The sequence below is a fragment of the Ahaetulla prasina genome, chromosome 4 (genome assembly GCF_028640845.1).
Source record: "Ahaetulla prasina isolate Xishuangbanna chromosome 4, ASM2864084v1, whole genome shotgun sequence".
NCBI classification, from domain to species: domain Eukaryota; kingdom Metazoa; phylum Chordata; class Lepidosauria; order Squamata; family Colubridae; genus Ahaetulla; species Ahaetulla prasina.
In genome coordinates this window covers 104,830,040-104,848,477 of record NC_080542.1, presented here as the reverse complement: position 1 = coordinate 104,848,477, position 18,438 = coordinate 104,830,040, and the positions used below count along the sequence as shown (strand labels likewise).

General features: G+C 34.3%; 1 protein-coding gene across 1 annotated transcript; it reads left to right on the top strand.

The window, feature by feature from the left end:
• The first annotated feature begins 1,663 nt into the window (after positions 1-1,663).
• NPY (neuropeptide Y) lies at positions 1,664-17,877 on the top strand. Its single transcript, XM_058183770.1, has 4 exons — positions 1,664-1,884; positions 3,769-3,956; positions 13,108-13,188; positions 17,401-17,877. Exons 2-4 carry the CDS (start codon positions 3,769-3,771, stop codon positions 17,423-17,425), a joined length of 294 nt encoding a protein of 97 aa, XP_058039753.1. The 5' UTR covers positions 1,664-1,884; the 3' UTR covers positions 17,426-17,877.
• The last annotated feature ends 561 nt before the right edge of the window (positions 17,878-18,438 follow it).

Genomic DNA, 18,438 nt, shown 5'->3' with positions numbered 1-18,438 from the left:
AAACCTTTCCTTTAACTTGCAGAAGTGAGCAAATCTAAAATTCTCATTACATTACAGATTTAGTAAATGTAAAAAACGCATGTTGTAAGCAGAGTTGCCTTGAGGTGAAATGGGGAGCAAAGATGTAATAATTACATAAATAAAAAAACTTCAACATCATACTTAGTGTATATTGTGTGTGAAATAGAAATGTTTGTATTGATGTTCTCAGTGGATCATACACACCAATAAATCTAGAAAAAGTAGCATGTATGAATGTATGAAACAGCATACATTTAACTTTTTCCATAAAGTTCTCATTATATTTCTTCTTACTCTTTGGTCCATGAGTTAATCTTTATATCAAGCAAAGTAGCAGGTGAATCAAGGGATATGATTGTGCACATTGATGGAATTCCAGTCACCTGGCCTTATCTGGTGGGGCAACAGGCGGCAACCAATAGGATTTATTGTTTAGCTTCAGTTTGCCAGGATTCCATTTCTAGATTTGAAATTTATCACAAAGCTCATGAGATGACTGAGTTCTCAATTTTAAGATCAACATTGGCAAAAAAAAGAAGAGTGAAGGCCTCTAGATGCTAAAGGTCCCAGGGACCAAACAGAATGCAAATTCTTGGTGCACCCCTACAGAAATTTCACCTTTGAAGTCTATGAAGAGTCTCAGCAATCCAGGTCAGGGTTGTCCCAAAGGTGCTTTTTTCAAGAGGCATCTGGACTTTCTGGTTTTTCTTTGAAGAACTTTTATTTCTTGAATGAGAAGCGAAACATCTTCGAAGAAAAACCAGAAGGTCCATCTGCTTCTTGAAAAATGCACCTTTTGGTTCCACTTTGAAGTCTACAGTTGCAGGTACTTGTGGGAAGTATGATTCCCTGTCAAGTGCTCTCTCTCTTGAATGTTGGGGATGTATTCCAGATCTTCATATGCCCCACGGTATTGCACAATAGAACCAGTGGTGAAATCCATTTTTTTTTACTACCGGTTCTGTGACAAGGCATGGTGTGGTTTGGTGGGGATGGCAGGGGAAGGATATTACAAAATTTCCATTCCCACCTCACTCTGGGGTCAGCCAGAGGTGTATTTGCTGGTTCTCCGAACTACTCAAAATTTCCACTACTGGTTCCACTACTGTCAGAACCTGCTGGATTTCACTCCTGAATAGAACCCTGCCATCTCACCCAGAGGGCTTTCAATACTTTTTGGATTCCCTAAAGAACAGTGGCTGAAATGTAGTTCCACACATTTGGGTTACAGTCAAGACAAATGAAAGCAGGGAGGCTAGTGAAAGATAGGTTCCAGACCTATCTTGCCTCAAAAGTTTGGATTCAATAACTAAATGTCTATGGAGATTCTGTCATCCAGGTTATGGTTGTCCCAAAGGTGCTTTTTTCCTTGTTTTTCTTTGAAGACTTTTCGCTTCTCATCTAAGAAGCTCCATCAGCTCAACTATTAGATTCAATAGTTCCCTAGGGAGAGCAGTGGATCTGCCGAAGCCTTGAGAAAATGTATCGCTCGGTAGAAAATCGGAGAAACATATTTTTTTCGGCTTGTTCGTTTCACTTAAAATTGTCCGATAGCGGCCGGGAGGAGAAGAGCCTCTGACTCAACAGCTTTGCGCCCCCTCCCAAGACAACGCCAAGAGCTGAAGCAGCCTCCAACGCCAAACGCGGGACAAACAGAATAAGGAAACCGCGGGCGAGGAGGGGGGTTTTTGAAGTCACCCATGCGCGATCGCCCGAGGCCCCTCCTGCCTTCCGGAGGAGCCATAAAATACCCTGCCGAGGCGCGCAGTCCCACATTGGGAAAGCTGAGCCATTGGCGAGGAAAAGCGGCCAATACTGATCCGCGAGAGGCAGAACAAGAAAGATTCTCACACAACACAAAAGGTGAGTAGGCGCCTGTCCCGAATCGCACCGCTTTCTTTTTGTCCCTGTCTTCTCCTTTATAGGAAGAGTCCCTTCTACTCGCGGGAAATTCGACCGGATTGAGTTTCCTCGATGTCTATTACCTTCCCTGTCTCCTTCAGAACGGGGGCTTCTCCTTTCCTAAGCCAACCAGTTCCTTCTGAGGAAAGCTGCTTTCCATCCAACACCGTTTTCTTGCGCTTTAAAAGCTCGCCACTTTTCCCGCGCGATGCTGCGGTCGAAGCGTGTGGCTAAGTTCGTTTGGATTTTTATCCCTGTCATTTAGCTTCCCAGGACCCGGGAGTGCCGCTTGCTCCTAATATACCTTTATTTCCTCTAGTCTGGAAGTTGGGTCATGGCAACTGTATTTCTTTTCTTTGGGTTTGAAACATTTTCGCTGCTTATCCAAATAGCTTCTTCAAACTGATTAGTTGGATAAGCAGCGAGATCTTTCAAACCCAAAGAAAAAAAGTCCAATTGCTATGACTCAACTTCCAGATAACTCTATCTGGATGACTGAAAATCTTCATCGATTTATTTCCACTTCTTTCCAGAGAAAGATTTCCCTCCTACCCTCCAAGGAATTGGAATTCCTTTGTTATCAGTAGTTTATGGGAAAAAGTTAAAATAATTTGAATTTATTAGGCCAACAAAGCCCCAATAAAATAAACAAGACTTTCAAAAGAATGTAACATCTGGATTATATAATAATTTTGGATTATATCGACTTCTGTGTGGTTGGGAAAGGATTTGTTGGGCAGTTAGTGATAAATCCACATCTGTTTTTCATCAAAGGATCCCAGTGTTAATTTTTCCATTTTCATGGTGGATGGAAAGGTGTGTGTCTTGTGTGTGCAGAGTATCCTAACATTTAGACTCAAATCCTAGAGCGCAGTTTTAAGCATTCCTGAATTAGCTGCGATTTGAGATTTTCAATCATTTTCAATGCCTCATTGTCAGGCAGCTAATGAGAACATTTGGCACCAAACCTGCAAATTTAGTAAGTTTTCAACTGAATTTTATATCAACATATAAGAATTAGGTATTTTTAAAAATGAAACATACCCATGAGAGGATCTAGACAAATACATACAATATTCTTATTGTGCAATCTTGCGCCAATTGACGTACCTTGGTGGGGATTCCATGATGTTTTCTGTTTTTAATCCTATTGTTTCTTCTATCCTATTTTTCTTTTTAGGGCAAATCCATTAAGGAAGAAAAAGGTGGAATAGCTATACTTTGCCTTTTTAAATGATATAATGGGGTATAGACATCCCGGTTTCCACAAGGGAAAAGGTTTTGAATATTTTAAAATAACAGCCATTACAAAAGGAAATAGGAAAGGAATTTGATACAAGTGTCTTCCTAAATGTAATTCCTCAGAATATAATTTCATTCAGATGAATTATATATTTTTCTTCTTTTTACTTAAAAGAGTTCTATGCTGCTCATGAACCAAAATAACCTCACAGCAATTTGTAATGCATTAAAACCAAACCACAAACATGTTCCCTCTCAACATTAAATAATTACAGGGGCTAGTATGCAAGCTAATAAGGTTACAGAAGCATTTCTCCAAGCAACAGAGGCAAATTTCCATCCATCCATCTTCTAGTTTTAGAAAGTAGCCTCTGGACAAATAATTTTATTTCTTTATTTATCTACTTATGTAGACTTATAAGCCAATCACAGATGATTCTAAATGGTGACTTAGTAGAGCTGAATGAGCTTCTTCTAAAAATCTTTGTGAAGGCAAGAGATTGGTAACTGCACATTTTCATTCCGGGGTGGGTGGGTAAGGGAACAGAAAAATATTGAAATAATTCTTTGGTTGCCTCCTTGCAATTTTCTGTTTTCCTACAGATGCAGGGGACCATGCGGTTGTGGCTTTCCATGATGACTCTTGTCCTGTGCTTGCTGATCTGTCTGGGAACATTGGCAGAAGCTTATCCGTCTAAACCAGACAGTCCTGGTGAGGATGCACCTGCAGAAGATATGGCCAGATACTACTCAGCATTGAGGCATTACATTAACCTAATAACACGGCAAAGGTAGGCACCAGGGCAATATTTAGTGTAAAAAGGGAAGGGATATATTATTTATCGTATTTTTTAAATCTTCCATTGTCTTTCATAACTTTTTTTTTATCCTGATGTCCTCCCTATAAGAAAATGAAAGAACTTGGATATAGTGCCATTTATTTCTCAGCTCATTTGTACTTCATATTCAATTATGCAGAAAAAATGTAGAATTGTTCCAAATACATGTTTCTCACATGAAACTAGACTAGCTGAGTTGCTCCAGGTGAAATTTCTTTCCTATGAAACTATTAATCACACTGTATTTCTCTAATACCATTGGCCAACAATGATGACTTCCCTGTTAACTTTGTCCTTTATTTTGAGGAATCTAACTGTTGATCCCAACTGGTTGTATTCTTGAATTTTTCTTCCAGGTAAACTGTAATAAAAAGTAACAAAGTTCAATACTATTTCAAGGCAATCTTCAAAATGTTGTGGCATTGATTTTATCTCATTGGTGGTAGACATATTAAGACATATTAAGTGGGGCCCATTGTAGTCCCTTGTTTTTTTTAAAAAAAATAGGCATTGAACTGTTTTTCTCTCCAATAGCAGTGAGATAGAGCCGTCAGTTTCACCATTCCTTCCCTCTACCTTTTGTAATAACTATGATTGTCCAATAATTTAAGATGGGCTGGCATATGGGATAAAGAAAATATATTTGTTTTGGGGTCATACTTGAGATGGATCTATGTATTTTCATTTACTTTTTTTGTAACAGTCTGCGGTCTCTGCAGCCTCCCTGACTTACACCTGAATTAGACTCTTCCAATGGGACTTTTTTCAGATTAGGAAGTATGAATTAGTAGCTTCTGAATATGGAAAAACATACTGTACAACAATAAAAAACATCACCTAAAAATCTGCAATTATTAAAGACTTAAATTATACTTTAATAAGTTTCAAAGCAACAAATAAAAGGTAGAAAATAGAGGCACTTTCAAGAAAAAAGGAGTTATATGAACTCCTGTAATAGTTCTATTATTACTGTTTGTTAATCTATCTGATTTTCTTAATCTTGCTCAAATTATGAGAAATGGCTGTTTCTCTAAGTATCTTTACTCTAAGTATGCACTATCAAGAGGAAGAAAATCAATCTTATGTCATGATGAAGGCCAATCCATTTTATAGCTTATGCTATAAAATGCCAATTGGAGTTCATTCCATCAACTTTCTAGATGATACAAATTTATGCAATAATAAATGTGTTATTCTTGATAAGAGTTGTAAGATGCTGTCTTTGCTGTAACAGACTAACCAAGTGACCATTCTTAAGAGTGTAGAAAAAGATCAGATTTTTTTATTTGCTCTTTGCTTGATCTCACCTTGTCATCATCCGCCCAACATGGAGCTGTCACCATAAATGCAGTTTGAACTTTTGAAGATAAAAGTGAATGACATTTGATCCTATCAATCCTAGGCTAACATTCTTAAGAGAAAAAGGCAAAGGGAGAGCAAGAAGAATATTGTTCATATTGTGGAAGTAAAGAATAAAATCTATTCCGTACTTGATCTAAAAATTTCAGATGCAAGTATGTTGTAGATGGGAACTGTGACCCGTATACTGAGCATTGCTTGGAGAGATTATTTTAACGAATGTAGCAGTGATGGGGTACATTGCTTAAAGTGGGAAGACATTTTTTTCAATTCCTGGCCTTCAGGAGACCATATGAACAAAGGTACAGGCAGCTCATGGACTGTATACACCCATCTCTGTTCTCTAAGTTGATCCTCCTCCCACACTTTTATCTATGAATTTCTGTGTTCCATTTTCTCTTTTTAGGAAGGAAATATGAAGATAAGAATTAAACAAATAAAAATTGTTATCTAACCTCTCTACTACTTTGGTGTGTTCAGCAGGTCCCCACCTGATTTTTTTTACTATGTGGCAGGAGAAAAACTTCAAATACTTCTAACGGTTATGCTCAAATCTGGCAGAAACAAATGGGAGCTATGTCAGATCTTAGCTTTGTAAGAATCATTAGGAATGTTGTATGAGAATGATTACTCTTAAGGCTTGTATTTCAAGACTGAGCTGATTGTTTACAAAAAAGTTTCCTCGCTCGTTTTCAGGCATCCAGTCTTTACATAATTTTCTGGGAACGTTCCAGTAGATACAGTGTGTAAAATAGGCTTCCTAGGACATATATTCACACTTGTATTATTAACAGTGGACCTCTGTAAGACAAAATGTTATTTAACTATTTATAGAAAACTATTTGCATATCACAGAAATTAATCAACTGAAAACATATTCCTATAAAATAATTTTAAATCTTTTTATAATAATTGACCTGTGTTTTTGTTTTTGAATAAAAAGACTGTATATAAAATGGACCCAATAGGTCCTATAAGCTGAATGATTCAAATGGAGTGCTATCTTTGCGTAAATAATCACTTAAGGGCATTTTTATCTTAAAAGTGTCTGGATTTCCTATTGTACAGTTGCCAGATAGTGTAGCTTCTTAAGCTTTGTTGCAAAAAGAGAAATACAGATATTCCTTGCCTTACAATCATTTGTTCACTGTTGAAATTATAATGGCACCAAAAAGTGATTTATGATCCTTTTCCATACTTACAACTTTGCAGAATTCCCATGGTCATGTGATTAAAAGTCAGTGCTTGGAAACTGGTGTTATTTAGGATGGTTGCAGTGCTTGGGGTCATGTGATCACCTTTTGCAACCTTCTGACAAGAAAAGTCAATGGAGAAGACAGATTCACTTATCAATTGTGTTACTAACATAACAACGGAAATGATTCACATAACAACTGTGGCAAGAAGGTTGCAAAATGGGCAAAACTCATGCAATAACTAACCTGCCTAGCAACAGGAATTCTTGGCTCAATTTTGGTCATAAATTGAGGATTACCTGTACAATGTCAAAAATGTGATGTTTTTTTGCATATAAATTTTATATGCTACTTACACATATGTATATGCTAAATACACCTATAATTCACTAGAATTTAAATTGAATTACAATACTTCATAATGGAAAATTAATCAATTGACTTATACACTATTCCTTTCAATTGATTGTATAGATGCAACTTCCATGCCCATTTTCTTCCTTATGATTCTGTTTCCTTAAAATAAACATGGATTGGAGATCTTGTCAAATAAATGTTAAAATTCAAAGGACCCTACAAAGAAGGGCATACAGTACATGCTTTATGTATTTATTAGTGAATAAATATCATTTTAAGGATTGCATGATTAAGTCATAACAAGAATAGACCCAAGAATAGAAAGAGATTTCTGGGCAGTTCAGTCTAGAGAGATTAGTCAAGATTTAAACTGTTGTATTTTTTTAAATGGCTATTATGTTTTATATTTTTTTCTGAGATTTGCAAGGTTTTACTTAAAAAGTAGATTTGTATATTGTAAAATAATTAGTTCAGATACAGATCTCTAGGGTGCATGTAACTTTAACTTTTAACTTTTGAAGAAAAGAGAGGGAAAAATACTAGAGCTACTGATTATTTTAATATTTCAATGTTATACATTGAATAATAGAAATGAAAATCAGAGGTAAAATCTCCCTTTTAATGTTTTAATACTATAATTCAATTGATTATGAGCTATCCCATATAGCTCCAAGAATTGATTATAACATGGTCCAGTTGGACTCAACCACTAATTGATTTACAGTTCAAAACAAATAAGATTCTATTAGATTTTTCACTTACTGTGGACTCTTAGAGCAGGAAGAATTGAATTAGAAGCTTGGAGGATAATATTACCCTTTGAAGTTGTTTTAGCAAATACATAAATGATTCTGCAGTAAAATAGCTAAAAAGATTTCAGGACTTGAATAGAAATCTTTTTCTTTCAGCATTTTGGTCTATTTTTTATTAGAAGTTTTCTAAAGAGGAAGTAAAAAAAAGAGGTTCTTGTATTGTTTACATGAACATAAAACAAATCAGAATTGTTTCTTGGATAGGGCAGTTCTGCACAAATGCAAACATAAGAAATTGATTGTAATGCTTTAAAATGTCAAATTATACATGTAAGCAGATCCAGTGGTGAAATTTATTTATTAAATTTGTTTAGTACCGGTTCACTGGCTGTGCATGCACAGTGCGTACCTTGCACCAAATGCAAGGTGCGCACGCATGCAGTGTACGCCTAAAGGAAGCATGGGGTAAGTAGAAGAGGGCACGATGTGTATGTGTGTGTGTGTGAGAGAGAGGGGGATCAGCTGTGGTGCACAATCTTTTTTTTTTACTTTTAAAAGCATTTTTTTTACAACTTGTTCAGCCGAATAGGTTGTAAAAAATGCTTTTAAAAGTAAAATAAAAGGCTCTGACGATCAGGCAGCTCAGCTGGGATCGTCAGAGTCTTTTTTTTAACCTTTTAAAAGCATTTTTTAATAACCTATTCAACTAAATAAGTTATAAAAATGCTTTTAACAGTAAAAAAAGAGACTCTGACGATCACGTGGCTCAGCTGGGATCATCAGAGCCTCTTTTTTAACCCTTTAAAAGCATTTTTAAAAAGAAGCAGGGAAGCGGGCAACCAGACATTGGGTGGGCATGAGTGGGGAGGAGGCAGGGATTTTTGCTACCAGTTCTTCAAACCACCTGCCGCCATTGCTACCAGATTGGCCAATCTGGTCCGAACTGGGAGCATTTCACCCCTGAGCAGATCCCTTTTGCACTATGGTGGCTTTCACTGGTGCTAAACCTTGTTTATTTAATAAGCCACTCTGCAAGGTTTACAGAACTACAATACAAAGCAATATACCATACAATGACTTGCTTCAAATATTCAAATTCTGACTGGGTTACACTTAAAATTATATCTAGAACAAATATTGAATTCTTAAAATTCTTAATTGTGGGTTTTTGGTGCCTCTTCTGCTTCTTAAAATGAAGCTTATCAATATATGTTACAATTGTGGTTTTTGTTTTTCATGTCACACAACTTGATGTCAATTTGGGCTGACAGAGAGTGACTGAATCAAGATCGTGCAGCTGGTTTTAAATGAAATTATATTTCAGGCTTACTTCTATTGTTGCTTGGTCAATGACAACAGAGGTGGAAGAGATCAGAAGTAGGATGTCACGAAGTAGTCTTTGAATAACTGATCATGGATCAGTGTCTGCCTTGTTCTATTCTTGGAAAGATTGAGAGTTTCAGACATGAACAGGCCTATCAGATAAAGAGTAATATTGTGTCATGGTTCTTTCAAAAGTGGCTGGAAAGATGTAATTAAACATTTGTCATTTCTCCATTTTAAAAAATATAAATTCCAGCTGCTAATATTATTTTTTGTTTATCAGAATTATACAGATCTGTACATAGAAATTTCTGAGAAACAGAAAATAAATCAGAGTATATTAACAAAAATATTATCTTTCTAGCCGTAGAAGTTAGAAATAAAAATCAAGCAAAGCCAAACTGAGTAGAAGTATCTAATGGCACATGCAATGAATCCTCAAATAAAAATGCCAGCAAAGTGTTCAATATTCCTGTACAGGAATCTTCTACAGAATGACTAAATTTGGTATACTCTAGTTCTCATACAAAGCAATAGTAGCCTTGTAAAAAAAATGTATAGGGCAGGAACTTTTTATTAGGCTAGAGAAATTTCCTGACAGTTAGAACAATTAATAAGTGGAACAGTTGAAGTTGTGAATGCTCCAACACTGAAAAGTTTTAAGAAAATGTTGAATAACCATTTGTCTGAAGTGGTGTAGGGTTTCCTGCCTGGGCATGGGGTCGGACTAGAAGACCTCCAAGGTCCCTTCCACCTCTGTTGTTGTTGTTGTTGTTGTTGTTGTTGTTGTTGTTAAATTAAATTATTGTAAACTTTAAGTTAAGTTAAGCCTCAGTTAAGTCAGTTAAGAAAAATGACAATTACTGAAAAATAATTGAGTTACACTGAACACTCACTTTAAAAAATCCTTGAAATTGAACTAATTTGTATTCAGTAGTATGAAATACTTTGTTTAGGTTCAGGTTGGAAAAAGTAAATTCCGTAAAAACATGCAACAACAATGTGCATTCCAACCACTACTGATATGAAGAACACATGTTTACAGGAAAGTGTTCTGTATGTAATAAGCAATTTTTATGTGTCACTAAAACATAGACATTCTTGAAGGTTTATTTCATGGTTTCCGCCAAATGGCAATATTAATCCAGGATAGATTTTTGTTTTTTTTAAAAAAGCTGATTATAGCCAATGTAGACTTTACAGTTCCACTAAAGAGAATTAGAAACAGATTTAAGATTGACAAGTAGAAATGCTCTAAGAAAAGAAGGGGTGTACAATTTCTCAAATAAAGAAAGAACAAAGTAGCAAATATAGAGCAAAATAGGTACAAAAATCTGGAAGAAAATTGTTATAAAAACTTTTAATCACTCTGTCTCTCTGCTCATTGCTTTTGTGGAACAGGAGATGGGGGAGAATTTCTGCTAAGTTTGAAACAGTCTATTCTTTCCTGCTCTTTTGAAAAAAATCAAAAAGCCCATTATTTGCTGACTTGAGATTGGCCGATTCTCACTGTGGGAAAGAATTTTGGGGGGAAGGGTTCATCCCCAGGATTATTTGACCCTCTGACACACTCTTATGCATCTGTAGGATTCAGAGCATTCTTCCTGATCTGTATCTAACTGATCAGGTTTGAAAACAAACTTACAGTACTACTAATAAGAAACATCTGGCAAATCATGTCAGGCCAGAGTCTGTATTCTATCACCCTTACCACAGTTATTAGCAAGGATTTCAACATATGAGTTTAAAAGCCAACTTTGTGATTAAACAATGAGAAATGAAATTACTGTTATGTTCCATATCTTCTTGCAATGGCACATTAGCTCTTCCATTCTTTCCAGAAAAAAAGATGGCTTTTCATATTGTTTTCCAAAAGACACAATGTTGAAAAACACATTTATAGTGGGTAAAATATTGACAATTCAATGTAATTATTTTCTATGCCCATAGCTCTAAAGCTTCCAAAAAGCAGCTTCGACAAATCAGACTCTGGACTCTTAAGACAAATATGAGACTCTTGAGAAAGAAAAATTCAGAACTAATTTTTAGTAAGCAACAGCTACAAAGTTTATCAGCATTTAGCATTAACTTAACTTTATCAAGACAACCCCCTCCCCCCTTGCATTTGCTAACTGAACAGAATGAGCTTCCCATATTTTGAGGCTATTCCATCTATTTCTCAACCTGGTATTTCTAAATGATCCAGGTTGACATGGAACAGTGGAAGGAGATGTCTACCACATGCAAAAGGTACCAGATTAGGCGAAGCTGGTCTAATTTGTAGATTGAGTATTAAGGACATTTTTGTCATCTGGGATAGAGATATTTTAGTGCCAGTTCCCATAAGCCACAAACTATATTTACCAAAATATTAACCTGATTTCTTGATAATATACAGTGCTGAGCTAGTATATATTTACAAATGTATTTATCTGCTTTCTTGATAATGTGCAGTGCTGAGCAGACAAATGAGCATTTCTAAATTTTGAGTTAATAAATTATCCTCATGCATAGTGAGTTTATTTGCACAGGTCTTTAAACCATCAAATCATCATGTTGTAATAACTGCATAAATATATCTCCATTAAAGTCCATCAATATAGTAAAAATATGTTACCATATTCTAGTTTTTTTCTTCCAAATACAAACAATGGATTTAACTCTTGACGGATATATAATAAAAGTGGCACGCTTAAGGAATCTATTTTTAGTTTGCTTTCTTGCTTTGGATGAAGAAAAAGATATTGTCTTAAAACTGATTGTAGAGCTGCTTGAATAAAAAGATTTGAGCTCAGTTTCAAGCATGTGAGAGTGCCAGTTTTGCTCAAACTATTTAATTATAGAAAATAAATCTTTTCTTTTTAATCACATCAGCAAATAATCTTATTAACTGATTCCATTAAAAACTTCGTTATAGTTACATTTCTTTAAAACAAATAAGAATCCCTGGACACTATTATTAAAAAAATATTTACTTGCTCTGCTACTTAAGGTAGGTCCACTGGTCCATATTTTGAGAAAGACATGCAGAAACAAGCCACAGACCATTCTAGATAAATATTTGAATCAACTGTATAATGAAATAAAACACTGTGTTTGCAATTTAATAATGCAGCTGGTTCCCTTCATATTCTACATGAAAAACACATATTTTGGCTTTTGATGATTTAGAGAAACACTGAAAAATATCTCTGACTATACAAGTATGCATACAGTTGCAACAAAAATAGTATTTCTAAATCTAGATCTGCTGATATTTTGTAAGCTTTACTAGAACTTTCTTCTGCAGCAACTAGTTTTTATTGCATATTTTTTTTCCTTTTTCTGTCTCCTGACTTATAGAACTTTTTTTTAAAGTATCTCTTTAAATTTTCACTGTCAGTAAAAATCAGTAAAATGAGGTTCTGTAAGTTGCTTGGTCAAATGGTATGCTGTCACTGCAGGGATGAATAGTAGTAAAAGTATATTATCTCTTTTTGTTAAGGTAGTACAATTATTGTTTAGAAAGATTAGCTTGATTTCTTCTCAGTTATATTTCATGAACACAGTGATGACCATTCTATATCATCAGGCTTTTAATCATTATTTAATGTTTCATATTACCATACATAACTTTATATTTTCCTACTTAACTTTTACTATATTGTATTTATATTGAGTTAAAGAAATTGAATTCCAGCATATCAGAAGATGCAACATTGGGGACAGTTACTGAGTTCTGAGTGTCTTTCCAAGGAGTTTTTTGAGTCCTGTATTCTTCCATTTTTTTATTTGCAGATGGCCAGATTGAATATAGATCCTTTGTTGAGAAAGCCTATGTGTAATATCAATCAGCTATTGCACCTTTGTGGATTACATATGGGAGAAATACAATGTTTAGATTGTGTTTTAATTTTCATTTAGTAGTTATGCTGAATTGTTCCCCATTGTTATTAATACTAGATTTTATATAGTATATATTTTTTTCAATTGATCTGTAAAACAGTATATATTATTATGGTTGGAATAATAAATATGCAATGGAATGTTGGGTGACAATTGTGCATGTTCATACATGTTTAGTGCTTTATTTTTTTAAAAAATCTAATAAATTTAATTTTTAAACTCATTTAACAGATATGGGAAACGATCCAGCCCAGAGACGCTGATCTCCGATCTTTTGTTGCGAGAAAGCACAGAAAACATTCCTAGATCTAGGTAATAGAAAAGTAGCGTTCTGTAGTTATTCTTGTAAGTTGCTTATAACTTTATTTGCACTATTGACTATACTATATTTAATTTAAAGTCCAAGTTTTACATGGACAAATTTGGAATGTTGATGAGTTCTGTATCCTAAACTGAAGGATGACAAATCTTACTCGGTGTCTGAAAAGAAAAAAGAAAGGAAAAGAAAAGAAAAAGAAGGAACTCCTGTCTCACTCCATTGTGATTGCAAGTATGAATGTTATATTGGTCTATGAACAGATTGAGTCTTACATGAATAACAGGTCTCTCATTTATTGCCACTTTCTCCTCTCCTCTCAGTTGCATGAAAAAAACTCTCTGATCTTAATTGTAGCTGAATAACTAATATCATATATAATAATAACTAACTATAATTTAATATGACACAGTAAGTCTCCACCGAAGTTAAGGAATGCTCAGTCATTTTTATTATAAAAGCAGACAGATAAACATATATTTAACAATTCAACTACAACATTAAAATAGATTATCTGGATGCCATCAGTTAAAAATTTCTTTTTAACGTTCCGTTTCTTCATCCTTCTCTGCATGTTTTAATGGATTGTTTATTTTTTTCTTATTCAGCTTTGGTATACATTATTATATACCTATTGTAAATTCCTTTAAATACTTCAATAGATTGAAAGATCTGTCAAAGTCAAACTTATCCCAAAATGACTTGTTCCTTTTCTGCTTTTTCTGAAATTTGTGACAAACTGTTTTAGCCAACATATATAGGATAATGGAGAAATCTATGACTCTAACAATTGTATTTATGAATAATCTTGGGGGGAGAAACAGGAGACAAATTAGAATGTATATGTTATCACACAGTGAGGTGAACTACATTGCTTTAGATGTGATTTTATAATTGCACCATTTGTACAGTGACATCATAATATATATGTGTTGTCTTTTCAATGTTATTGTGGCTTGCTATGAATGCAGTTGTTTATGCAGTGGTACCTTGGTACTGAACTACTTTGAAACTCATCTAATTTGGTACTCAACACATTTTGACATGAACATTTTGTCCCAGTATTCATTGTTTGTTTGATACTCAATGCACAAACTAGAACTTGTCAGTGTTGGCTGCCTTGTGACTCACTACATTATTTCTTATTGAAAAAAATTGTTAGATACTCATTGTTTTGGCATCATCATGCCTCACAGAACCACTAAATGATGAGTATTGAGGTACTACCATATTACACTAATCTACAAATTTTGGGAAATTATTGATCTTTGAGATAAAATGTGTTAATTTTACATATTTTGATTAGATGAATTAGAAAACAGGTGATAAAGGTGCTAGTTGGCTAAAGTTTTCAAGATATTTTACAATAAAGATTTATACACAGGCGAGCATATTTGCCTACAAGGGAGGGAGGTGTCTAATGATCATGAAACTTCGTAGCTTTTCAACAAAGTACGGTAGAACAATGAAAATGGAATCATGTAGAAGTGTATAAATTTATCTTCACTTTGAGAACAGCAAGGCAGATGACTATGAAAAGCATGTGGAAAATTTGCTTAGGTCCTATAAAGCAATTGATGCAAACATATCACTGAAAATTCACTTCTTACACTTGCATTTAAACTATTTTCCTTTGAACTGTGGGGCAGTGAGTGATGAGCATGGAAAGAGATTCTACCAGGATGTAGCAGGCATGGAGAAAAGATAGCAAGGGAAATGAAGACTGTCCATGCTTGCCAATTAATGCTGAAATATCCCCAGGGATGATCCTACTGCAGTTTGCTAGAGAAAAGCCAAAAAGCGCAATTTAGATACTGAATAAAGATGGAACCTTGCCGTTTAATCTGAAGTTAGAGCTTGTCAGTTTTTCATGCAAAAAGCATGAAAATGTTACATGAAAAACCAATAAATGAGTGGAAAGTTATGTTATTGGTATCAATAAAAAGATAAATTTGTAATGATTGGTGTGGCACCATTCTCATTGCTATATCACGTTTTGCAGAAAAGTTATGGAGCATAATCGCACATCCCCCTCATAATTTTGAATTATTTTGATTCAGTTTTGACCTGAAGCTGTATCTTGGAAATTGGACCCAATTAATAGGACTTAATTTTCCTTTATTAGTAATCCAATTCTGCTAAAATTAAGCTACTTTCATTTTTGAGACTGTCTCCTTGTAGACCAGTGTTATTATCTGAAAAGTGTTGTTTCCATTACTAAGAAGAGATATATCATCTCTTGTACAGAAATGGTTTAATTCCCAGCCATCTTAGATTCAAATGAAATTCTGGAAATGAACAACTTGCCTTCTTCAAATGCAGAATTTTAAAATTATTTCTAAGTGATTATAAGCACAGCAGATAAATGTCAGTGGTTGTGGTAAAACTATAAATTGCAGACTATAGTGAATGTTGGCAGCTATTATTCCGCAGTTATTCTTTCTGAATACTCCCCCAATTTCTTTCTTTCTTTTTTCTGCATGGGAAGAAATTCATGTTCTGGGATATATCCATTTTCTGTAATTTTCTCCCTTGCCCTTCTGTTCCCCCTCCCCTTGCCTCTACATAAAGGCATCCCTTAATAAATAGATGCTCTTCATTCTCCCCCTATCAATTTATACCCATTTTTCCCATGGGTATAAATTGATAGGTGTATAAATACATGGGTATAAATTGATAGGTGTGGGATGAAGAATGCCTATTTATTATGGGAAGCCTTTTGTGTAGAGGCAAGGGGAAAAAAACAGAAGAAAGCCTCATTTACTTATAAGGTGTTTTTATAGATAGTAAGGCAAATGGTTGTTTCCAATGTTGCTGGCCAATGTAACCCTAGAGAGATGAGAAAAATGTTCCTCTCTCCATTCTATCCGATATGATGGGAAAGATTTGTAGAAAGGCTATAACCCAAATCTGATAAATTTGACAGTAAGATTATGCTCAGTCACAAAGTTTTCCCATTGCAATTGGAGAAACCTTATTCAGTTGAACAGAGCAATTACCTGTCTTTGGATTTTCAACATCAGCACAAAGAAGTAAGAGCTGGACTATGTGTTATACACTTCCTATGTTTATAAAGTGAAATAGCAAGAGGATCTTGATTCAGCTGCCTTTTCTCACTCTTATATATATTGTTGGGCTCTCCTTGATGTGCCCCTTGGAGCTATTCTGATCACAGTCCCTCATTGATTTGAAATAAAAGTTGATAGCATACATACATTAAAAACTGCTAAATGCTTTGTCTTATTCTTCTTTTCCCAACTGAGTGTCCTTCATAAAATTTGAGACTTTAACTTGCAAATATTGAAAATATTTAATTATTCTGGCTCAGAATTCTGGTAATTTGAGTTCTAGTATACTTGGGAGGCTAAAAATTGAAGACTCATGTAAATCCAGAAATTTAGCATCTATCTCAGAGAACATGTTCAAACTGTCACATAATTTCTTTGTACTCATTGTACAATCTATCACAATGTGGACATAATTTATAGGCTGTTAGACACTTGCTTTCTTTCATATGATGAATCATGTTACATCAAGAATAAGGAATTCATGTTCTTCCCCATTTCTCTGGTTATTACCCATGGTGGCTGAAGCTGGTGGAACTTCAATCCAGCAACATTTATCAGTCAAAAATGTCTCCATTTTTAATTTATTCACTGGGACTAAATATAAGGTAACTTGTGTGACTAAGTTCTCCTAAAGTTACTGATACTTATTCCAGAATAAGGAGCAGTAGAAAAGTATAAAATAATATGTCTGAAATAATTTCATAGTTTTTACATAACCATTTTGTAAATTATGTATAACTAAATAATACATTTTAAGTATAAACATGTTTCATTATATTGCTAAGATAATGATCCTGCATGCAAAGAAGAAAGACAGATAAGTTCTACTTATTAATACATAGCTAACAATTCAATTGCTTAGTAAGTTTAAACTTGGCTATCTTCTTTAGTGGCATACCAATAATAAAAAGAAATTTAAAAAATCAGAATTTGCTGCATTTTAGAAGTAAAATATTATTTTTCACTTGCTTCATATGTAAATTTTAATTCAAATCATTGTGCAAATTATTGTAAATTCAATTGTATTATGATCCCTCATTGTCTATGCCTCTTTCAAAAATCTAACATTATATAATGCTCTTTAATTTTCTTGCAGAGACATCTGAATCTTTTCCTTTTTTTTTTCATAATGTGTTGTAGGTATGAAGATCCTGCAATGTGGTGATGGGTGTCACACTGACCCTCATAGTTCTTTCCTGGTTTAAACTCCATGTGCCATTGGTAGAAGATCAGCTATAAGTCCACCCACCAGTGCATGCAGTCATTATCCTGAATTCTGTAGATTTTTCCTCCCTTCATTATCCTTGTACGTATGTTTATTTAAATAAATTACTTGTGCACTATACATGGAAACATTTTAATGCAAGAGAGTCACCCTAATGAGGAGTGATTTTTCAAGCTATTAAAATTTAATTTACAACTTCATTATTGTCTAAAATAGCATGTATAATAATTGTAGTACCCAACCTAATAATTGTATAAAAAGTAGCATTCATTTTATATATTTCGTCCAGGGGCTCACTTTTAAGAATTGATTTCTACAACATTATTTATTTCATAACTATTGTTGCCTATGACACAACTGAAAAAAAAATAAAATTATGTGGAAAGTGCATATTTCTCTAATCTGTGTATAGAATATTATTTATTGTCTTGACAACTCTATTTATTGTATCATTTTTACGAGAAGGAAAGAATCTACTAATATTCCAGTGGAATATTCCAACTAATTGAGAAATGCATATTAATATCCTTGCCACTCCATGCATTTTAAGATTATCTACAGGGAGAAGGGATAGAAATAAGAAAACAGAAATATTTTTTAGGAAAACAGAAATAATTAATTTGCAAAGATTAAACATTACTGCAGAATCTGTGATTACTAAGTAGAACACAGTCTATCACCAATAGGCCCAAACTTTGGGGTCCCCATGGAAGAACATTTCTCCAGTGCTATTGATAGCTGAGAATGGCTCCCCTGCCAGCCAAGTTGTCCTGACATAATCCAAATCATGGCATAGTGGCTGATAGTGCTACTGTGCTGAATTCACACATAATGCCATGCTCTAACTTTTACAATTATAATTTAGTGAATAAACCATCACTAGCTAAGATCACATAACTGATTGAGCCGAAACCAAATAAACTACATGATGTCATTTGCGTGTTCTAAATAAG